Source organism: Phyllobates terribilis, unplaced genomic scaffold, assembly GCF_046119375.1.
Source record: "Phyllobates terribilis strain yellow unplaced genomic scaffold, ASM4611937v1 Scaffold_9__5_contigs__length_417890890, whole genome shotgun sequence".
Classification (NCBI taxonomy): domain Eukaryota; kingdom Metazoa; phylum Chordata; class Amphibia; order Anura; family Dendrobatidae; genus Phyllobates; species Phyllobates terribilis.
Window position 1 is genome coordinate 149,913,729 of NW_027362769.1, and position 24,726 is coordinate 149,938,454.

General features: G+C 40.1%; 1 protein-coding gene across 25 annotated transcripts in view; it reads left to right on the top strand.

The window, feature by feature from the left end:
- Positions 1 to 24,726, top strand: part of NEB (nebulin) — a 203,011-nt gene that overhangs the window by 39,785 nt on the left and 138,500 nt on the right. For all 25 annotated transcript variants that reach the window (XM_073647182.1, XM_073647185.1, XM_073647188.1 and 22 more), the window contains 19 exons: positions 4,831 to 4,935; positions 5,169 to 5,276; positions 5,546 to 5,659; positions 7,150 to 7,347; positions 7,506 to 7,613; positions 9,147 to 9,245; positions 9,348 to 9,452; positions 9,550 to 9,657; positions 10,593 to 10,904; positions 10,993 to 11,199; positions 15,080 to 15,184; positions 15,696 to 15,803; positions 16,510 to 16,821; positions 16,909 to 17,115; positions 18,104 to 18,208; positions 18,766 to 18,873; positions 18,970 to 19,281; positions 20,958 to 21,164; positions 21,581 to 21,685. In XM_073647182.1, the coding sequence (XP_073503283.1) occupies positions 4,831 to 4,935; positions 5,169 to 5,276; positions 5,546 to 5,659; positions 7,150 to 7,347; positions 7,506 to 7,613; positions 9,147 to 9,245; positions 9,348 to 9,452; positions 9,550 to 9,657; positions 10,593 to 10,904; positions 10,993 to 11,199; positions 15,080 to 15,184; positions 15,696 to 15,803; positions 16,510 to 16,821; positions 16,909 to 17,115; positions 18,104 to 18,208; positions 18,766 to 18,873; positions 18,970 to 19,281; positions 20,958 to 21,164; positions 21,581 to 21,685 (3,033 nt within the window). The remainder of the gene's footprint in view (positions 1 to 4,830; positions 4,936 to 5,168; positions 5,277 to 5,545; positions 5,660 to 7,149; positions 7,348 to 7,505; positions 7,614 to 9,146; positions 9,246 to 9,347; positions 9,453 to 9,549; positions 9,658 to 10,592; positions 10,905 to 10,992; positions 11,200 to 15,079; positions 15,185 to 15,695; positions 15,804 to 16,509; positions 16,822 to 16,908; positions 17,116 to 18,103; positions 18,209 to 18,765; positions 18,874 to 18,969; positions 19,282 to 20,957; positions 21,165 to 21,580; positions 21,686 to 24,726) is intronic.

Sequence of the window (24,726 nt, forward strand, 5' to 3'; positions counted from 1 at the left end):
TATAGAATGACAGCCGGTGTGTAATATAGAATGACAGCCTGTGTGTAATATAGAATGACAGCCGGTGTGTAATATAGAATGACAGCAGGTGTGTAATATAGAATGACAGCCGGTGTGTAATATAGAATGACAGCCGGTGTGTAATATAGAATGACAGCCTGTGTGTAATATAGAATGACAGCCGGTGTGTAATATAGAATGACAGCAGGTGTGTAATATAGAATGACAGCCGGTGGGTAATATAGAATGACAGCCGGTGTGTAATATAGAATGACAACCGGTGTGTAATATAGAATGACAGCCGGTGTGTAATATAGAATGACAGCCTGTGTGTAATATAGAATGACAGCCGGTGTGTAATATAGAATGACAGCCGGTGTGTAATATAGAATGACAGCCTGTGTGTAATATAGAATGACATCCGGTGTAATATAGAATGACAGCCGGTGTGTAATATAGAATGACAGCCGGTGTGTAATATAGAATGACAGCCTGTGTGTAATATAGAATGACAGCCTGTGTGTAATATAGAATGACAGCCGGTGGGTAATATAGAATGACAGCCGGTGGGTAATATAGAATGACAGCCTGTGTGTAATATAAAATGACAGCCGGTGTGTAATATAGAATGACAGCAGGTGTGTAATATAGAATGACAGCCGGTGTGTAATATAGAATGACAGCCTGTGTGTAATATAGAATGACAGCCTGTGTGTAATATAGAATGACAGTCGGTGTGTAATACAGAATGACAGCCGGTGTGTAATATAGAATGATAGCCGGTGTGTAATATAGAATGACAGCCTGTGTGTAATATAGAATGACAGCCTGTGTGTAATATAGAATGACAGCCGGTGGGTAATATAGAATGACAGCCGGTGTGTAATATAGAATGACAGCCTGTGTGTAATATAGAATGACAGCCGGTGTGTAATATAGAATGACAGCAGGTGTGTAATATAGAATGACAGCCGGTGTGTAATATAGAATGACAGCAGGTGTGTAATATAGAATGACAGCCGGTGTGTAATATAGAATGACAGCCGGTGTGTAATATAGAATGACAGCCGGTGTGTAATATAGAATGACAGCCTGTGTGTAATATAGAATGACAGTCTGTGTGTAATATAGAATGACAGCCGGTGTGTAATATAGAATGACAGCCGGTGTGTAATATAGAATGACAGTCTGTGTGTAATATAGAATGACAGCCGGTGTGTAATATAGAATGACAGCCGGTGTGTAATATAGAATGACAGCCTGTGTGTAATATAGAATGACAGCTGGTGTGTAATATAGAATGACAGCCGGTGGGTAATATAGGATGACAGCCGGTGTGTAATATAGAATGACAGCCGGTGTGTAATATAGAATGACAGTCTGTGTGTAATATAGAATGACAGTCTGTGTGTAATATAGAATGACAGTCGGTGTGTAATATAGAATGACAGCCGGTGTGTAATATAGAATGACAGTCGGTGTGTAATATAGAATGACAGCCGGTGTGTAATATAGAATGACAGTCTGTGTGTAATATAGAATGACAGCCTGTGTGTAATATAGAATGAAAGCCGGTGGGTAATATAGAATGACAGCCTGTGTGTCATATAGAATGACAGCCGGTGTGTAATATAGAATGACAGCCTGTGTGTAATATAGAATGACAGCCGGTGTGTAATATAGAATGACAGTCTGTGTGTCATATAGAATGACAGCCTGTGTGTAATATAGAATGACAGCCGGTGGGTAATATAGAATGACAGCCGGTGTGTAATATAGAATGACAGCCTGTGTGTAATATAGAATGACAGCCGGTGTGTAATATAGAATGACAGTCTGTGTGTAATATAGAATGACAGCCGATGATTAATATAGAATGACAGCAGGTGTGTAATATAGAATGACAGCCGGTGGGTAATATAGAATGACAGCCGGTGTGTAATATAGAATGACAGCCTGTGTGTAATATAGAGTGACAGCAGGTGTGTAATATAGAATGACAGCCGGTGTGTAATATAGAATGACAGCCGGTGTGTAATATAGAATGACAGCCTGTGTGTAATATAGAATGACAGCCTGTGTGTAATATAGAATGACAGCCGGTGTGTAATATAGAATGACAGCCTGTGTGTAATATAGAACGACAGCCATTGTATAATATAGAACGACAGCCGGTGTGTAATATAGAACGACAGCCGGTGTGTAATATAGAATGACAGTCGGCGTGTAATATAGAATGACAGCCGGTGTGTAATATAGAATGACAGCCTGTGTGTAATATAGAATGACAGCCGGTGGGTAATATAGAATGACAGCCTGTGTGTAATATAGAATGACAGTCTGTGTGTAATATAGAATGACAGCCGGTGTGTAATATAGAATGACAGCCGGTGTGTAATATAGAATGACAGCCTGTGTGTAATATAGAATGACAGCTTGTGTATGATATAGAATGACAGCCGGTGTGTAATATAGAATGACAGCCTGTGTGTAATATAGAATGACAGCCGGTGTGTAATATAGAATGACAGCCTGTGTGTAATATAGAATGACAGCCTGTGTGTAATATAGAATGACAGTCGGTGTGTAATATAGAATGACAGCCTGTGTGTAATATAGAATGACAGTCGGTGTGTAATATAGAATGACAGCCGGTGTGTAATATAGAATGACAGCCGGTGTGTAATATAGAATGACAGTCGGTGTGTAATATAGAATGACAGCCGGTGTGTAATATGGAATGACAGTCTGTGTGTAATATAGAATGACAGCCTGTGTGTAATATAGAATGACAGCCGGTGTGTAATATAGAATGACAGCCGGTGTGTAATATAGAATGACAGCAGGTGTGTAATATAGAATGACAGCAGGTGTGTAATATAGAATGACAGCCGGTGTGTAATATAGAATGACAGCCGGTGGGTAATATAGAATGACAGCCGGTGTGTAATATAGAATGACAGCCGGTGTGTAATATAGAATGACAGCAGGTGTGTAATATAGAATGACAGCCGGTGTGTAATATAGAATGACAGCCGGTGTGTAATATAGAATGACAGCCTGTGTGTAATATAGAATGACAGCCGGTGTGTAATATAGAATGACAGCAGGTGTGTAATATAGAATGACAGCCGGTGTGTAATATAGAATGACAGCCGGTGGGTAATATAGAATGACAGCCGGTGTGTAATATAGAATGACAGCCGGTGTGTAATATAGAATGACAGTCTGTGTGTAATATAGAATGACAGCCTGTGTGTAATGTAGAATGACAGCCTGTGTGTAATATAGAATGACAGTCTGTGTGTAATATAAAATGACAGCCGGTGTGTAATATAGAATGACAGCCTGTGTGTAATACAGAATGACAGCCGGTGTGTAATATAGAATGACAGCCGGTGTGTAATACAGAATGACAGCCGGTGTGTAATATAGAATGACAGCCGGTGGGTAATATAGAATGACAGCCGGTGTGTAATATAGAATGACAGCCGGTGTGTAATATAGAATGACAGCCGGTGTGTAATATAGAATGACAGCCTGTGTGTAATATAGAATGACAGTCTGTGTGTAATATAGAATGACAGCCGGTGTGTAATATAGAATGACAGTCTGTGTGTAATATAGAATGACAGCCTGTGTGTAATATAGAATGACAGCCTGTGTGTAATATAGAATGACAGTCTGTGTGTAATATAGAATGACAGTCTGTGTGTAATATAGAATGACAGCCGGTGTGTAATATAGAATGACAGCCGGTGTGTAATACAGAATGACAGCCGGTGTGTAATATAGAATGACAGCCGGTGGGTAATATAGAATGACAGCCGGTGTGTAATATAGAATGACAGCCGGTGTGTAATACAGAATGACAGCCGGTGTGTAATACAGAATGACAGCCGGTGGGTAATATAGAATGACAGCCTGTGTGTAATATAGAATGACAGCCTGTGTGTAATATAGAATGACAGTCTGTGTGTAATATAGAATGACAGCCGGTGTGTAATATAGAATGACAGCCTGTGTGTAATACAGAATGACAGCCGGTGTGTAATATAGAATGACAGCCGGTGTGTAATACAGAATGACAGCCGGTGTGTAATATAGAATGACAGCCGGTGGGTAATATAGAATGACAGCCGGTGTGTAATATAGAATGACAGCCGGTGTGTAATATAGAATGACAGCCGGTGTGTAATATAGAATGACAGCCTGTGTGTAATATAGAATGACAGTCTGTGTGTAATATAGAATGACAGCCGGTGTGTAATATAGAATGACAGTCTGTGTGTAATATAGAATGACAGCCTGTGTGTAATATAGAATGACAGCCTGTGTGTAATATAGAATGACAGCCGGTGTGTAATATAGAATGACAGCCGGTGTGTAATACAGAATGACAGCCGGTGTGTAATATAGAATGACAGCCGGTGGGTAATATAGAATGACAGCCGGTGTGTAATATAGAATGACAGCCGATGTGTAATACAGAATGACAGCCGGTGTGTAATATAGAATGACAGCCGGTGGGTAATATAGAATGACAGCCGGTGTGTAATATAGAATGACAGCCTGTGTGTAATATAGAATGACAGCCTGTGTGTAATATAGAATGACAGCCGGTGTGTAATATAGAATGACAGCCTGTGTGTAATATAGAATGACAGCCTGTGTGTAATATAGAATGATAGCCGGTGTGTAATATAGAATGACAGCCGGTGGGTAATATAGAATGACAGCCGGTGTGTAATATAGAAAACACTTTTTTTTATGGCCTCATTTTTATGGTTATTCCAATGTTATAATGATTTTTTTCTTTATTCGTTTTAGCTCAATTATAAAGCAAAACATGAAGAGGAGAAAATGAAATGTTCTATTCCTGCAGATTCTCCTTTCATCCTCCAGTCCAGACTGAACGCATATAACCTCAGTGATGTAAGTAAAATCCTATTTTCTCCTATTTATCAGGTGCTTATGAGTCACACACAGAACATACAGCATCTGTAGACTGATGGTGTCATGCAGACAACGCCACAATTAGGGTTTGACCCCAACACTATATTATGAGCAGTTTGTTTGACAAATCGGCTTAATTCATTTATTTATTGTATTTATATAAATATTAGCTGCAACTTTTTGGATTTTCACTTTTTTTTTTCACCTTGCAGAAATGGTACAAATATGACTGGGATAAATCTAAGGCGAAGAAATTTGATATTAAGATTGATGCTATTCCTTTGGTGGCTGCAAAAGCAAATCGTAAGAAAGCCAGCGACGTAAGTAACATTTCCGTCGTATTTACACAGGTTTTGCAATTTTCTTCAACACTTGTTTACTATGAAAAATAACTATAAAAGTGACCAAAGTTTACCTGGAGCTGGTCTCCTATGAATCCCTGTATGGAGTACTGGTCTGTATAACATTTCCCTTAAAATTATTTTGATAGATTTTGTTATTATTTTTTTGTACTTTTTCAGTCTTTATTCCTTAGGACATTTTTTTCTCATTTGCAGGCTCTTACATTCCCAAATTTCTTTATTTGCAGGTGGAATATAAGAAAGATTATGAGCGCAACAGAGGGAAGATGATCGGAGCTCTTAGTATTCAAGATGACCCCAAGATGCTGCACTCTGTTAAAGTGGCTCATAATCAGAGTGATGTAAGTCCATTTATATCAATGCCATGGTGTGATCTTATTTTCCCAGGCACCCGGGGTCAGATATGTTATGAACTTTTTGTACAATATTGCCACACCAACATTTTTTAACATCTTTTAATATATCTTGAAATGTGCTCGTTGCATACATAGAACACAGAGGGTCTCCAAAGCAAAGATCTAGTAGGTCCTCACCTTATATTTAAGGCCACAACCATTTCTCATCACCTAGTACTTCACCAATCCACCTAATCATCTGTTAGAGTAGAGGGTTGGATGACGCTCTGGTTTACTTCTCCTCTTGTTAAACCACCCTGAGCACATGCTCAAATCCCCCCTACACAATCATCTGTTGACTCTCATTTATTCTATTCTGATTAAAACCACCCACGAAGTTGCGGAAACCGGGGCTGATCCCACACTTCAAAGGACCCTTTGAAGTTGCATGGCTGCTTTTATGGAGTATTCTCCATAAATATCTCTATTTACCCATCTCTTGCTGAAACCCCCAAAACATCTGTTGCCATGAAGGGTGGGAAAACCCTCTGGTTTCTTCTTCTTAAGTTAACACCACCCATGAAGATGTAGACAATTTGAGGTTGTCCACACCCTCCACAGGTCCCATTGACAATGCTTGGTTGCATCTACAGTGTATTCTCCACAACCATCTATCACCATCTCCTTGCTCAATCACACCACTCTCCCTCATTTATTGGAGTGAAGAGTGGGACTAAAATCTGATTTCCTTTTCTCAAGTTCACACCACCCATGAGAATCCAGAAACCTAGGGTTGGTCCCATGCTCTCCACAGGTTCCATTGAAGATGCTTGACTACTTCTATAGTGTATTCTTCACAACCATCTCCCACCATCTTTTTGCTCGATCACCCCCTTCCCCTCATTTATTGTAGTGAAGAGTAGGACTAAACTCTGATTTTCTTTTTTCAAGTTCATACTACCATTGAGGATGCAAAAACCTGGGGTAGGTCCTATGCCCTCCACAGGATCCACAGAAGATGCTTGACTACTTCTATAGTGTATCCTTCACAACCATCTCCTTGCTCAATCACTCCCTGCCATCTCTTGGCGTAGATGGGAAAACAACACTATTCTCATGTTCACACCACCCATGAGGATACAGAAACCTGGGCTTGGTCCAACGCCCTCCAAAGGTCCAATTGAAGATGCTTAGCTGCCTCTATTGTGTATTCTTCACAACCATTTCCCACTTTCTCCTTGCTCAATCACCCTCCCCCAATCATCTTTTGGTGTGAAGGGTGGGACAACACTTTCTGCTTCTCAACTTCACACCACCCATGAGGATGCAAAAACCTCAGAGTGGTCCCAAACCCATCAAAGAAGCATGGCTGCCTTTATGGTATATTCTTCCATGTAAAGTACCATACTTAAGAAAAGACAGACTTTTATACAACACTATGACCCCTATCAATGTACCCTGCTATTTTAATGATTAACTTTTCTTATTTTTTGTAGATCGAATACAAAAAGGATTATGAAAAAATAAAGACCAAATATGCAGCACCTCTGGATATGATCCCAGTGCAACAGGCAAAGAAAGCCCAATCTATTGCCAGCAATATTGACTATAAGCGTCTAATCCATTCATATTTCTACCCTCCTGATAGTATCAGCCTATCATCGGCCAAGAAAGCCTACACTATTCAGAGTGATGTAAGTCAACCGAATCTGTCCGTTGCCATGTTACATAATTTTGGAGGGTCTCATATCAGTTTTTTTTTTGGATCTTGGTTAAATTAATCTTGTTTAGGATCCCAGGATTCACTTTATTTATAACAGGTTTCACATCATTCACCTTCTTTATCTTCCAGATTGATTATAAATCAGACTTTAACAACTGGGTAAAAGGCTGTGGATGGGTGCCATATGGATCCATGGATGACGAAAAAGCCAAAAAGGCTGCACAGATACTTAATGAGGTGATATTATAATTTAGTGATTGTTTTGTTTTTGGGGGTTTTTTTGGGAAAAAGTCCTAGTAAAACTTGGTTGTATAGATGCATGGGTAAATCAATCCTGCGGCTTTCTTCAGAACGAGTCCTCCTTGGGTGACGTAGTTTCACTTCTTTGTCCATTGAACACCAGTACTGCTTAGTATCTGTTACTATCCACGTTTTGACACAATCCAATCAAGCTAAAGCCTAAATTAATTAACAAAAGTGAACTTCTTACTCAGTAACAGATACAATATGCCATGTTATATGATTGTTGTCATTTTCCTTAGTGACATTTTGGCAATTGTATTCATTTTCCTGAGTGACACACCCCACTGTTTTATATTATGAACTCACTTATGTGGTTGTTGAGTTTAGTCTACTACCAGACAGTACTATTGTCGAAACTGACACTAATTCACATAGTAAACTTCGAGAAAACAGTGCAGGAAAGGGAAAGGAAGCTCCATCCATCTAGAAAACAGAGCAAAAAACTTCACTCATAGAGAGAAGAGAACAAGGAAGCTCCACCAATTAAGAAGAGAGGACAGGGAGGCTTATATCTGGAAGAGAAGAAGGAAAGGTAAGATCCACCCATGAAGAGAACAGGGGAAGGGAAGCTCCACCCAAAAGGATAACAGGGGAAAGGAAGCGCCATTCATCTAGAGAACAGAGCAAAAACTTCACCCATAAAGAGAAGAGGACAAGGCAGATCCACCCAAGAGGAGAACAGGGGAAAGGAAACTCCATCGATCTAGAGAACAGAGCAAAAACTTCACCCATAAAGAAATGAGGACAAGGAAGCTCCACCCAAGAGGAGAGCAGGGGAAAGAAGCTCCATCCATAAAGAGAAGAGGACAAGGAAGCTCCACCAATTAAAAAAAGAGGACAGGAAGGCTTATATCTGGAAGAAAAGGAGGAAAGGTAAGATCCACCCATGAAGAGAACAGGGGAAAAAAAAACTCCACCCGATAGGATAACAGATCAGAGAGGCTCCACCTTTGAAGAGAACAGAGCAAGAACTTCACCCATATAGAGAACAGGACAAGGAAGCTTCTCCAATAAAGAAAACTGGACAGGGAAGTTCAAATCTGGAAGAGGACAAGGAAAAGAAGAGAACAGGGCAGGCTCTCTATCCTTTAAGATGACAATGAGGCTTCGCCAATGAAGAAAACAGGGCAGAGAGGCTCCACCCTTGAGGAGAACAGGAGAGAGAGTCTCCACCCATGAAACAAGTAGCAGTTATAGAACATGGCCTTTGTTGAGGTATCTGAACTTGAGGACGGCAGATTAGAGAGAAAAGATTGTAAATATGATTACAATGAATTTTATATCAGTCACTGTTAGTTTATGTTGTAGAATGTAGTACATTTTAGTCTGTCATTGGCAGCAACACTTATCTTGTCCATTTAGTTGGAAACTATTAAAGATGAAGATCCATAATGGATCTACAGGATCATATATGTCTAATATCATGATCTGAATAACTATATTATTAACATTATATTTCTTTTCTAGAAAAAATATCGCCAGCATCCAGATACTATTAAATTCACTTCAGTAGACGATGACCCAGTTCTGGTTCAAGCTAAACTCAATCAGAAACAGCGAAGTGATGTAAGTATCTCCTAATCAATGCGTTCATTAAGTACGCTAGATAAACTTTTCTCTGAGCAGATAATTTACTGACTGATGAGATATTTTCCCCATTTTTTCTAGATTCTTTATAAAGCAGAAGGCGAGAAGGTTATCCACAAGTACTCCTTACCTGCTGACGTCCCAGAATTAATACAAGCCAGGGTGAATGCTTATAATCTCAGCAATGTGAGGATCTCAGCTTCTCTACTTACCAGACATGGTCTTAGGGACCTTCAAATCTACAATTATGATTTATTTATTATTATTATTATTTATTGTTTAGAATTACTACAAACAAGGATTAGAAGAATTAAAGACTAAAGGATATGATCTTAAAATTGACGCCATCCCAATTAAGGCTGCTAAAGCTGCAAGGAAGGCAGCCAGTGATGTAAGTGGTCTTTGTGCTTTATCCTCTATTATCCTTATCCAAATGGTTAAATAGGGGTCAGTATAACATGTCCTTTCTCTATAATGTTGACTGTTTTAAAGGTCCCATGCAAATGTCGGCCAAAACCGATGAGAGACATGTAGTAAATAATCCATATCCCGGTATCTTAACTCCATCAGCTGTCTCCATGGATAATATGGTAGATGGCAGATAGTTTCTACTTGCCTTCTTTTAGGAGTCCGCTCTTGGCTTGTCTGGTCACATGTCCCTCCATCAATGGCCCTATGCCACAGTGGAGTGCCAAGTTTAGCGTCACTTCTGAAATAAGATGTTTGGCTCTGCTGTGGGAAATATATTATATGAGTCACTAAATTAAAGATATGTTTCCTAAATGTCTTTAAAAATTATTAGGATTGGCCAACAGTTTAAAGAAGACCTGTCACCAGTTCAAAAGTGGTCAGGTTTTGCTCCTATTTAATTCCATTTTTTGTTTTAAACCCACCATATGGTTCAGAGAGATGGGCCTTTATATTGAATGTTAATTTTATGGTCTTTACCAAGGAGACGTGGCTCACAGGATCCTCGGGGGTTTGTCTTTAGGCTGTTTTGCATTATTACCTTGTGGGCCACACAACATTAGTAAAGACCAGAAAAAATGAACTCTAAATCATTAAATATAAAGGCCCAATCTTAGGAACAGTACTTTTACAAAAAAGGGAATACTCAGGAGCAACGGGAATAAAATAAGAGCAAAACCTAGCCACTTTTGCCCTGATGATAGGCCCTCTTCAATAGAGGGGTATTCTCTGTATAGCATATTCATGTTGAGCATCTCTCACTCTGAAACACCTGTCTTTTCTACACTAACTTTTATAAAAAGCTTAGAACATTGTCAGGTTCAAAGATTAATTTGTGTTCATTATGGTAATTTTCAGGTGCAATATAAGAAACAATATGAGGACCAGAAAGGCAAGCTTGTTGGCTTCAGAAGCCTTCAAGATGATCCCAAACTTGTACTCTACATGAACGTGGCTAAGATGCAGTCTGAACGAGAATATAAGAAAGCTTATGAGAAGTCCAAGACCAAGTATAACACACCACTAGACATGGTCAACGTGGTGGCTGCCAAGAAGGCACAGGGAATTGCCAGCGGTATGAATTATAAGCAGCCGATCCATCACTACACCTACCTCCCCGATGCAATGAGCGTTGAATTATCCAAGAAGATGATGGAGATACAAAGTGATGTGAGTTTCTCGGAGTACGTCTATGTAATTGGTTTACGTTTTGTGTCCATGATGGCTTCAATCACAAAATTCTTTCTCTTTTCTGCAGAACCTCTACAAGTCAGACCTTAACAGTTGGATGAAAGGCACCGGATGGATACCCATTGGGTCTCTTGATGTTGAGAAAGCCAAAAAGGCTGGAGATGCCCTAAATGAGAAGAAATACAGACAACACCCAGATACCATCAAATTTACTAGTGTCGTCGACGATCCGGTCATGGTTCAGGCAAAGACGAATGCCCTGCAGCTCAGTGATGTGAGTATCCCGACCTAACCTTACTTGACATTAATTTTTTTAACAAGATTCCTCAATGGAAACCTAAAATGAATTAATGGTAGTATATTTACTGTAAGGGATTTTCTGGATTTTTTTTCCCGGTAGTAGCATAAAGCAATGCTTTGCTGCTTTGTAATATACCCACCCACCTCAAAGAGTTCATCCCATTTCAGGAATCCCAATACTTCTCACAACATATCATACGTCCAAAAATGTAGTTTATCACAGCAAATGTTCAGCGTCAGTGTTGTCATCAATGATGTTGAATATATATATGGCATATCTCTATCTTTGTAGCGCATATATGCCAGATGTACAGTACAGACCAAAAGTTTGGACACACCAAAAAGATTTTTCTGTATTTTCATGACTATGAAAATTGTACATTCACACTGAAGGCATCAAAACTATGAATTAACACATGTGGAATTATATACTTAACAAAAAAGTGTGAAACAACTAAAAATATGTCTTATATTCTAGGTTCTTCAAAGTAACCACCTTTTGTTTTGATGACTACTTTGCACACTCTTGGCATTCTCTTGATGAGCTTCAAGAGGTAGTCACCCGAAATGGTTTTCACTTCACAGGTGTGCCCTGTCATGTTTAATAAGTTGGATTTCTTGGCTTATAAATGTGGTTGGGACCATCAGTTGTGTTGTGCAGAAGTCTGGTGGATACACAGCTGATAGTCCTACTGAATAGACTGTTAGAATTTGTATTATGACAAGAAAAAAGCAGCTAAGTAAAGAAAAACGAGTGGCCATCATTACTTTAAGAAATGAAGGTCAGTCAGTCCGAAAAATTGTGCAAACTTTGAAAGTGTCCCCAAGTGCAGTTTCAAAAACCATCAAGCTCTACAAAGAAACTGACTCCCATGAGGACCGCCCCAGGAAAGGAAGACCAAGAGTCACCTCTGCTTCTGAGGATAAGTTTATCCGAGTCACCAGCCTCAGAAATCGCAGGTTAACAGCAGCTCAGATTAGAGACCAGGTCAATGCCACACAGAGTTCTAGCAGCAGACACATCTCTTCAACAACTGTTAAGAGGAGACTTTGTGCAGCAGGCCTTCATGGTAAAATAGCTGCTAGGAAACCACTGCTAAGGACAGGCAACAAGCAGAAGAGACAAGTTTGGGCTAAAGAACACAAGGAATGGACATTAGACCAGTGGAAATCTGTGCTTTAGTCTGATGAGTCCAAATTTGAGATCTTTGTTTCCAACCACCTTGTCTGTGTGCGACGCAGAAAAGGTGAACGGATGGACTCTACATGCCTGGTTCCCACCGTTAAGCATGGAGGAGGAGGTGTGATGGTGTGGGGGTGCTTTGCTGGTGACACTGTTGGGGATTTATTCAAAATTGAAGGCATACTGAACCAGCATGGCTACCACAGCATCTTGCAGCGGCATGCTATTCCATCCGGTTTGCGTTTAGTTGGACCATCATTTATTTTTCAACAGGACAATGACCCCAAACACACCTCCAGGCTGTGTAAGGGCTATTTGACCAAGAAGGAGAGTGATGGGGTGCTACGCCAGATGACCTGGCCTCCACAGTCACCAGACCTGAACCCAATCGAGATGGTTTGGGGTGAGCTGGACCGCAGAGTGAAGACAAAAGGGCCAACAAGTGCTCAGCATCTCTGGGAACTCCTTCAAGATTGTTGGAAGGCCATTTCCGGTGACTACCTCTTGAAGCTCATCAAGAGAATGCCAAGAGTGTGCAAAGCAGTCATCAAAGCAAAAGGTGGCTACTTTGAAGAACCTAGAATATAAGACATATTTTCAGTTGTTTCACACTTTTTTGTTAAGTATATAATTCCACATGTGTTAATTCATAGTTTTGATGCCTTCAGTGTGAATGTACAATTTTCATAGTCATGAAAATACAGAAAAATGTTTAAATGAGAAGGTGTGTCCAAACTTTTGGTCTGTACTGTATGAGCTGTACCAGGCAGATTATGTTCCTAGCTATAATGTGTATTGAGCAGGTTATGCTCCTAACTATGATGTGTACTGGTCAGGTTAAGCTCTTAGCTATGAGGTGTATTGGGCAGGTTATGCTCCTAGCTATGATGTGTATTGGGCAGGTTATGCTCCTAGCTATGAGGTGTATTGGGCAGGTTATGCTCCTATCTATGAGATGTATTGGACAGGTTATGCTCCTAGCTATGAGGTGTATTGGACAGGGTATGCTCCTAGCTATGATGTGTATTGGGCAGGTTATGCTCCTAACTATGATGTGTATTGGGCAGGTTATGCTCCTAGCTATGAGATGTATTGGACAGGCTATGCTCCTAACTATGATGTGTACTGGGCAGGGTATGCTCCTAGCTATGATGTGTATTGGGCAGGTTATGCTCCTAGCTATGAGTTATATTGGGCAGGTTATGCTCCTAGCTATGAGGTGTATTGGGCTGGTTATGCTCCTAGCTATGAGGTGTATTGGGCAGGTCATGCTCCTAGCTATGATGTGTATTGGGCAGGTTATGCTCCTAGCTATGATGTGTATTCGGCAGGTTATGCTCCTAGCTATGATGTGTATTGGGCAGGTTATGCTCCTAGCTATGATGTGTATTGGGCAGGTTATGCTTCTAGCTATGATGTGTATTGGGCAGGTTATGCTCCTAGCTATGATGTGTATTGGGCAGGTTATGCTTCTAGCTATGAGGTGTATTGGGCAGGTCATGCTCCTAGCTATGATGTGTATTGGGCAGGTTATGCTCCTACCTATGATGTGTATTGGGCAGGTTATGCTCCTAGCTATGATGTGTATTGGGCAGGTTATGCTCCTAACTATGATGTGTATTGGGCAGGTTATGCTCCTAGCTATGAGAAGTATTGGACAGGTTATGCTCCTAGCTATGAGGTGTATTGGGCAGGTTATGCTCCTAGCTATGAGAAGTATTGGACAGGTTATGCTCCTAGCTATGAGGTGTATTGGGCAGGTTATGCTCCTAGCTATGAGATGTATTGGACAGGCTATGCTCCTAACTATGATGTGTACTGGGCAGGGTATGCTCCTAGCTATGATGTGTATTGGGCAGGTTATGCTCCTAGCTATGAGGCATACTGGGCAGGCTATGCTCCTAACTCTACGGTGTAGTGAGCAGGTTATTTTCCTAGATGTGAGGTGTATTGGGCAGGTTATGCTCCTAGCTATGAGATGTACTGGGCAGGTTATGCTACTAGCTATAAGGTGTAAAAGGCAGGTTATGCTCCTAGCTATAAGGTGTAACAGGCAGGTTATGCTCCTAGCTATAAGGTGTAACAGGCAGGTTATGCTCCTAGCTATAAGGTGTAACAGGCAGGTTATGCTCCTAGCTATAAGGTGTAACAGGCAGGTTATGCTCCTAGCTATAAGGTGTAACAGGCAGGTTATGCTCCTAGCTTTGAGGTGGACTGGGAAGGTTATGCTCCTAGCTATGAGGTGGACTGGGAAGGTTATGCTCCTAGCTTTGAGGTGGACTGGGAAGGTTATGCTCCTAGCTATGAGGTGGACTGAACAGGTTGTACTCCTGGCTACGAGGTGTACTGGGTTGGCACAAATAGTTAGCTTGGAGATGTACAGTACAAGTCAAGAAGTCCTGGTACCAAAGTGTTGTTCTGGGAGGGCTCTGAACAGTTAGAGCATACACTTATACGGGTCTGGAGGATCTGTAGAGCGCATGTGTGACCACCGCATACATAGCAGTGAACAGAGTGGGGGTCAAGCATACGCACTATTAATCCATTCATACAGGGAACTCAAGGATTGCTGCAGATTTAAGTGGTCAGACTCCCATAGATGTTCTATATCTTTAATCTCTCGTTATGTGTATAACTATGACGCCTTTCTTTTTGCTATTTTTTTTTACAGAGACTGTATAAATCTAAGGGAGAGAAGACTTTGCACACGTATCACTTAACCCCGGATGCACCTCAGTTTATCCAGGCCAAGTACAATGCCACCAATATTAGTGATGTAAGTTACATTCAGCCCGCGGTCAACTTATCTACTACATGGCTTTACTGTATGAGAAATCTATTGTGTGTTGATGCATACTGTCATAATGTGACGGGGGCCTGTTAATTACAAGAGGCACCCGGGATGCTAAAATTCGAGTGCCGGCCAAGGAAGTTCATACTGCCAAGGAGTATTGAAGTGGCGGCTGCAAGATCAGAAAATGTGCCCCATGTTCTCCACCAGCTCATTATAATGACCCCTCTCACGCCTCTTACGCGCAGGCTAGTAGATAGTAGAATCCCGCTTTCACATGGCAGTGGGCCCCCTTCTGTGAGAGCCCATATAGTTGCGCAGACATGACATATCCATCCAGATGAAGCTGTATCCTCCACCGTTGCCACCTATCATCAGTGCACCTTTGTCGTAGCATCTTAAACTTGTAATTTTGGTCTCTCTATCCTTATAATCAAGCTTTACATTTTCATCACATTTTTATCAATATGATGTAATTGATATTTTTTCCTTTCAGAGCTTCTACAAGCAAGACTGGCAGAAAAGAATCGCTAAAGGACACCACGTTTTGGGGGATGCAATTCCAATTGTCGCTGCAAAGGCTTCTAGAAATATTGCCAGTGACGTAAGTATTAAAGACTATTTTGTCCAAGATCATATCTTCTAATTTATGATATTAAAATGGCAGAAGGTACAAATCGGAATCGAATCAGAAACTGCTGCATTGGATATAAAATCCCGGGTAAAAAAATCCAAGATCACTTTAAAGGCTATCTATAACTTCACACAGAATTATTTTAATTGTTCATTTGCTTCCTAAATGTAAAGTTAAGTAATTTTCTATATATTCTTCATTAAGCCTCTCTCTGCTCCACTTTCCCTTCTATCAGTGTTAGAGATCTCAACATAGAGGTTTTACATGGATCTCTACAGCATGGAGAGGGGAGAAAGTATGTCAGGGAAGACAACGGGAACAGACTAGAAATAAAAAGGAAAGCATATAAAGAGGAAATGAATGCAGGATAGAAGCTGTGCTGATACATGAGCTAATGAACACCTTGGATACACACAGAGCACATATCCAACCTATATTACTGGGAGAGCAACAACAAAAACAGCAACAGGATCAGGATAAACAATGGGAATTCTTCTTTATTCATTCATCACAAAATACAGGGGAACAGCAATGTTTAGTCCCAAACAAACAAATGAGTTTGTTATCCTATCAACCATCAAGTAGATTATTGTAAAGGTGGTGTTTAGTCATTTTCTACACCCTCTTCATTGTATATCCGATACTATATATTGACTCTGAGGATTTCCTGTTTCAGTTCAAATACAAACAAGCCTACGAGAAAGCCCGGGGTCATCACATTGGCTTTAGAAGTCTGCAGGATGATCCTAAACTGGTGCACTTTATGGCCGTGGCCAAGATGCAGTCAGAACGGGAATACAAAAAGAACTATGAAACCAGCAAGACCAAGTATCATACTCCTCTTGACATGGTTAGCATCACAGCTGCCAAGAAGTCCCAGGAAGTGGCCACCAATATCAATTACAAAAAACCAATCCATCATTACACCTTCTTGCCAGATGCCATGAGTGTGGGGTTGTCGAAGAATATGATGCGAATTCAGAGTGATGTGAGTATGGTCTTCAAGAAGTTCTCAAGGTCTTATCTAGGTTCTCATATGATGTTGACCAATCGATTCTGTTTTTTTCTACTCCAGAATGTCTATAAAGAGGATTACAACAGCTGGTTTAAGGGTATTGGCTGGAGTCCGTTGGGTTCTTTGGATGTCGAAAAAGTAAAGAAAGCCGGATTGGCAATAAGCGACAAGAAGTACAAACAGCACCCTGATACTATCAAATTCACCAGTCTACCTGATTCTATGGATATTGCTCTGGCTCAGAGCAACACTAAGCAGAGAAGTGATGTAAGTATTTTATTTTATGACTACATTCACCACTAGGTTTTACTTGTATTGTTTTTTTTTTGCCGTTCTTTTTACTCGTGTGTTTGCCATAGACAATAGATCTGCCTGGAGAGGTGCACTAATGGAAAATCCATCCATAACAGGGTTCTCACTTACCAAGTGCCATTTATTGCACTTGTGTCTACTCATGTGCTAACAATACTGATGAGCGAATGGCTTCAAGGTGAATCTTAATTCGCCTTGAATTTCATAAAAGATTTGGATTTTAAATTTTCAGAATCTGATTTTTTTTTAGCATTCAATTCATGCGAATCCAGCAAAATGGCAGCAAATTGACTACTATTTTTCTGTATTCAAAAGAGCCAGAAAGCTGCACATCTTTGGCATCTTCCGGCGCCTGACATCCTTGGGGTTTCTTGCGTTGACTAAGCTCCAATGTCATGATGTGCTTTGCGAGACGTCATAACTTCATGGCTTAGTCAGTGCAGGAGACACACTGGTGTCCAGACCGGTGAAGATGAGACACCTGGACAGGGCTGTCTGACAGGACAGGTTAGTACATTTATTTGTAATATAAGTTTATTCTGCTCTGGGGTCTGGAGATACCTCAGAGCATAATAATGTCCTGTCGACTCATATTCAATAAGTTCGATGCAAATCAAATTTATTGGTCAAATTTTAATTTTGGCAGATTTGCCTAGTAAGAAAGCCTTTAGTTTCCACCCAGGGACCAGGACCCAGGTAAGACTGTTACCTTGGCATTCCTGGAGTTACAACACTAGAGACGACCAACCAAATGTTCAGTAAATATAGTCTTCTTCTGGAGTGGTCCTCTCTAAAAAGAAAGACAATGTATAAAGATATAGTGAATATTTAAAAGATAGAAAAATGCATCTCAACATCTCGATAAAGGGTGATCTTCCCAAAGAGGTGGTCGTCTTGTTGTACTACATGATCATCACTTTTATATTTTTATGTTCTTCCTTAGATCACATACAAAGCAGCAGGAGAGAAATTAAAACACAAGTATAACCTGAATGTAGATGACCCCAACTTCATCCAAGCCAAGGTCAACGCCCAAAATATAAGTGAGGTGAGTATGACCATATGGGAAATTACAGGTAAAAAAAAGCAAACATAATAGAAATGACCCAAAAAGTATGAAAGATAATTGTAGGAGCAATCTTTGAATAATGAAAAGGATTTGTATTTTTTCCAGAAATAGGCAATTACATCCATGAATTATGACCGGCCTTCCATCTGTATTGAGGCTTCCAAACTCCCCATGTTCCCTGAGACATCATCATGAATTTCAGAGCATCATCCTTCTCCTAAGAGATAAGTCACCGCCAGAGATGTCTGGCCGTGACTTTCCTTTTCGACTGAACTGAGCATATGTGTCCTTTGTTTGGGTAGAGGAGCATAATAGGAGGTCTCGAGAGATAGCTGCTGGCCGAACGAGTTTTGGCTGAAAGCTATGTGATATGTATGGCCAGCTTTACAGTAGTAGGGATGTATAGGGGTAGCGCACACATACCCTATCCAGAAGCACAATGGGTAGTGTGGACATTTCTGGGAACACAGAAATTTACACTATATAAACCTCAGTCCACTGTTTTATGAGCTTTTTATTATTTTATTTTAATTTAGTCTAACTATAAAGCCGCCTGGATCAAGCACCTCGCTAAAGGATATGACCTCAAACCAGACGCCATATCTGTTAAGGCAGCCAAGGCATCAAGACACATTGCTAGTGATGTGAGTATCCTAATCTGTACACATTGTCCATTGTACATGTCATCTTTGAATTATGTGTTGACCTCGATAATTTCTCTTTCTACCCGGGACTCTTAGTTCAAATACAAAGAGGCCTACCAAAAAGCCAGAGGACATCACGTGGGATTCCGTAGTCTCCAGGATGACCCCAAACTGGTCCATTACATGCACGTTGCCAAAATCCAGTCTGATCGTGAGTACAAGAAGAACTATGAGAAGAGCAAGACTAAGTATCACACTCCTCCGGATATGTTTAACATCACCGCGGCCAAGAAAGCTCAGGAAGTTTCCTCCAGCATAAACTACAAACAGCCGATCCACAATTACACGCTGCTACCCGATGCCATGAACCTGGCGCTGTCTAGGAACATGATGAACATCCAGAGTGATGTAAGTCATTCTTATCTATTGTTATTTGATACAGCTTATACCCGGGACACCCCTGACCTTAGGGTCAAAATGCCAATGCCATTGATGCCAACTTGTTTAATAGCCTCAACTATCCAAGAGAGCCTTCTAACATGACAGATCACCAGTAGTCAGATACAATTGTCATCTATGGTCACCTTAGTTCTGTCGTCTTTGGCCCAGTGAATACGACAGTGCTTGAAGGCTTCATCACGAGCTTAAAACAAGACAGATGATAACTTTGTGATCAAAAGGGGTTGACAGCAAGGATCACGAGCAAACCTGACACTGGGGCTGTCCTGTAGGAATGGAGCAGTGAGTACGCGCCAATTCTTGAGTCATTGTCTACGAGACTACTGGAATAAGCCGTGCACTGTACTTGGTTATCTCCGGCAATCCCATAGACAATGAATGGAGCTGTGGTGCACATGCGCTCTATTCTGACCGGACATTATAGAGCTTTATTATCCACAATCTCCAGCAGTCCCATAGTCAATGAATTGAATGCTGGCACAAATTTGCACTTTATTCTGATTAGACATTTCAATTATCAACTATCTCCGGCAGTGCCGTAGACAGTGAATGGAGCAGTGGCACACATGCGCATATATTTGTATTTTATTCTGACCGCACATTTTAGAGCTCAATCATCGTGTATTTCTAGAAGTCCCTTAGTCAATTAATGGAGTGGTGGAGCGCATACGCATACACTTGTCCTCCATTCTGACCGGATATTTTAGAACTCCATTTTTGGGATCGGTGGGTCATCCCTGTGGTCAGACTCCTACCAATCATGTATGTGATAACTTTTAATGTTGAAGTTACCCTTGTATTGAAAACTCATTGTAAATACCCTATTATTGCATTATAAGTTAGTTAATTCCGGAAACCTTCATCAGGAGTCTCATCAGTTAGCTATCAATACCAATCTTCTTGGGGAATATGACACATCCTTGCAATATTTTGATTTTAATGGACACTTTTATTTTCCATATGGCAGTGATAAAGCAGAATAGAACACCTGCTCCCAGGCTGTGTTATAGGATTTTATCATGGGTGGTCTGAATAGTAAAATAAAACCTGTTATCAATTTAATTTCAAACTGTAAATAAAAAAAGCAAACAATTCCTTTAAAGCGCCCTCCAGGCTCCTCCTTATAAGGCTTATTAGTCACAGTATATATGTGGCAGTTACCTGACAATCTTCTTTTTTACACTGGTGGGTTAGTAATTTGTACCTGACTTTTTGGTGAACCTCTGATTGGCTTGTGTTTATACCCAGCAGCCAATCAGAAGCAGCAGAGCTGCACGGGGAGGGACAGAACAGCAGCCTGAGCCAATAATTAGGTAGAGGGCGTGTCTCAGACTACCACAGACTGCCCATAGACACTGAAGCTAAACTGTAGGCACTGATTGCAGCTCTTTATATGGAGTAGTATGAAGCAGTCTATTTAAGTAAATGTAAGTAAATGACAAATTAGGGATAAAATAAAAGAATATATGTTTGTAATGATCGGGTGAAGTAATAGGATCCGTTTTGCCTCATGCTCACTAATTATTATCTGTTGTATAATAATTAATTGCAGCTCCGTCATGTACTGTAGATTCTTCTGTTTTGAGATATTTGTCCATTGTGATTTTGCTGGTCTTACCTTACAGAACCAGTACAAGACTGACTTCAACAACTGGCTGAAGGGAGTTGGTTGGGTTCCAATTGGTTCCTTGGATGTTGAAAAAGCCAAGAGAGCCAAAGACATCATCAGTGACAAGAAGTACAAGCAAAATCCAGATCAATGGAAATTTAGCATTCCGAATGATGCAATGGATCAAGTTCTCGCTAAAGCAAATGCAGTGACAATGAATAAGGTACCGATTTCCTGCAAAACAATGATGTTAAGGTGTCTATTTACCTTAGGCATGTGCAGCTATCAGCTAAGGGACCACCACAGAATATCTGACATCCAAGGCTTGTGACCGCCATGTGTTATAATATTAAATATTTCAGATTAAATATGTAATATTAAGTAATATATATGCATATATATATAATATATATACAATATTTAATATTAATATATATGTACGGTGTATATACATTTACTATTATTATTATATTATATTATATTTTTATTATATATTATTATAGTATTTTAAATATATAAAATCTGTATATATTCTGCTGGATGACATTACTCTTAATTCCATACTATACAAATTGTCACATAGTCACGTGTACTACAACTTTCTTCTATGTTCTGTAATTTTGGAATTTATCATTGTAGAAACTTTACACAGAAGCCTGGGAGAAGGATAAGACCAAGATCCACGTGATGCCCGACACTCCCGAAATAATTCTGTCTAAAGCCAACACTATAACCATGAGTAATGTAAGTAACACATCGACACGACATGTAACACGTAGAGAAGCAATAAGCAATAACTGATTATCAGATAGTGAAATTAGAAAAGCAAAATTGAAAACATAGATTTTATTCACAGACCAGAAAAGGTGTAAGAGAGCTTAAGTATTTAGCATGAAATTTCTCTAACTTCTGACTTTAGGTTCAACTTTTTGTGCAGTTAAAAATCTGGCTGTCCACTAGGGGGAATACACTACATACTGGTGATCAATGTATAAACAGTGTCCATTTTGCTCCCCCTAGTGGTGGCTAGAGGCAGTCAGTTTTATCATTTTGCTCTAACAATATTATAGATGGTGTATCTTCCCCTGAGAACAGAGAAGAAAGGGAAGAAAACATAGCAATTATTGTATATAATAATTATAATACTATTAATTATATAATAATTGTAAAATTATAAAACTATAGTATTGATGGTGCCAGGGGAAAAAAAAATGGACTCTTACGTGGTGAGATTGTGCAGTACAGGGCTCCAACTCCATAGCGTTAGGAAGGGTTAATAGTTAATCCAGTTTCAGTGCACCCGATAAGCTGCTGGTATCTCCTCCCAGAAGAGTTCCGGTAGAAAACTATCGCAAAGGGTTAAATGAATCAGGTGATACAGCGCTCCCGTGAACCAGGTGATACAACATTCCCGTGAAATAAAATATGGATAAAAAGTCACCATAAAACAAAAGAGGCTTTATTAAAAAATACAGCTTGTTTCGCTGAGAACAACCTTCATCAGGTATGCCTATAGACACCTGATGAAGCCTGTCCGCAGCTGAAACCTGTTGTTTTTTTAATAAAGCCGTTTTTGTTTTATGGTGGCTTTTTATTTATATTTTAATTCCCGGGAGCGGCATATCACCTAGTTCATTGTATCCTTTGCTCTAAGGAATGAAGCTAGTGATCACTAATTCATCCCTATATTGTGTCATAGAAGAGTCGCAGATGATGGCGCATGACATATTTGAACCAAACGTTTTTGAAAATACTTTTTTTTTGCGTCATTCGCCAAATGTAGAAAATATCGGAAGGAGGTTAATGGTAATACTTAGAGGGAATGAGTCTATCATTTTCTTGACATGAGGCTGAGTTAACATACCTAAAAAAAAGTGGTGAAAATTTGAGTGAAAATCCATGCCTGCTAATAAGAGGCATAGATTTAATTTTCTTCTTTAGGGCAACGCAAATGTATTAAGATACATGTGACCTTTAAAGAAACACTATTTTTTTTTAGAATTTTGTCAAGCAGGGAAAGTTCTGAAACTTTCCAAATCACTTTATTAGGAGATTTGACTCAATTCCTGTAAATAAAATGCACCTGCTTTCTCCTGTCTATTTGTATTGATATCAGAACGTACACATTTGGAGTACAGATGATGGGAGTGAAAGGGTCGCTCAGTGCCTGTGTCACTAACTCTGGGGATAAACTGTTACAGGAGATTGTTCTGATTAGTACAACAATCTGGGAAGGAAATAAATGATTATGTTCTGATATCAATGCAGCTTTTAGGCAGGAAAGTAGACTGGGGAAAAACAGGGGTTCGGACGCCACTTACATGCAATTTTCTTAGACGAATAAAGGCCAGTTTCCTAATAAAGTTATTTGCAAAAATCATAAATTTCCCTGCTGGACAAAATTATTAAAAAAATGAAAATGTAGTTGCTCATTACTAAATTGGGAAATTTTTTATCCAACATACTTTATTTTAATGTGGTGTACTCATTTCAGACATTTATGGCAGAATGGAGAGATGATTACGTATGGGCGGCTCTAGACAGTCACTCCTATGGGAGTTCCAAAAATTGGAACTTGCTTTCTCTGGGAACCGCATCCATCAGACATAAACAAAATGGTACTAAAGGGAGACATACACTATAGAAAAAGGATGAAGGACGTTTATGGCATGCCAGTAGGATATGCCAAAAATGTCGGATAGATGGGGGTCCCACTTCGCACCATTGTGAATGTAGAGGTGACTGTGCATGGGCTACTTTCTTCATTCACTTGCTTTCTCTGGGACCCACCTAAACAAATTATTGTTCAAGGGTGCAGTACCTATCGAGAAACTTTAACTCCCAGCATGGAAGGGAGTTGCAGTTTTCCAACAGCTAGGGAACAATAAATTGTAGTCCACTGGCTTATGCCATGTTCTTGAAAGTAAGGTCATCGGAGTACTCAAGTATGGATTGTCAATGACCATATAGTTGTCTTAGAGCTTTCGTCCGATAAGGTCATCGGAGTGCACAAGTATGGATTGTCAATGACCATATAGTTGTCTTAGAGCCTTCATCCGGTAAGGTCATCGGAGTGCACAAGTATGGAATGTCAATGACCATATAGTTGTTTTAGAGCCTTCATCTGGTAAGGTCATCGGAGTGCACAAGTCTGGATTGTCAATGACCATATAGTTGTTTTAGAGCCTTCATCCGGTAAGGTCATCGGAGTGCACAAGTATGGAATGTCAATGACCATATAGTTGTCTTAGAGCCTTCATCCGGTAAGGTCATCGGAGTGCACAAGTATGGATTGTCAATGACCATATAGTTGTTTTAGAGCCTTCATCCGGTAAGGTCATCAGAGTGCACAAGTGTGGATTGTCAATGACGATATAGTTGTCTTAGAGCCTTCGTCCGGTAAGGTCATCAGAGTGCACATGTATGGATTGTCAATGACCATATAGTTGTCTTAGAGCCTTTGTCCGGTAAGGTCATCGGAGTGCACAAGTGTGGATTGTCAATGGCAGTATAGTTGTCTTGAAGCCTTTGTCCGGTAAGGTCATCAGAGTGCACAAGTATAGATTGTCAATGACCAAATAGTTGTCTTAGAGCCTTTGTCCGGTAAGGTCATCAGAGTGCACAAGTATGGATTGTCAATGACTATATAGTTGTCTTAGAGCCTTCGTCCGGTAAGGTCATCAGAGTGCACAAGTATGGATTGTCAATGACCATATAGTTGTCTTAGAGCCTTCATCCGGTAAGGTCATCAGAGTGCACAAGTATGGATTGTCAATGACGATATA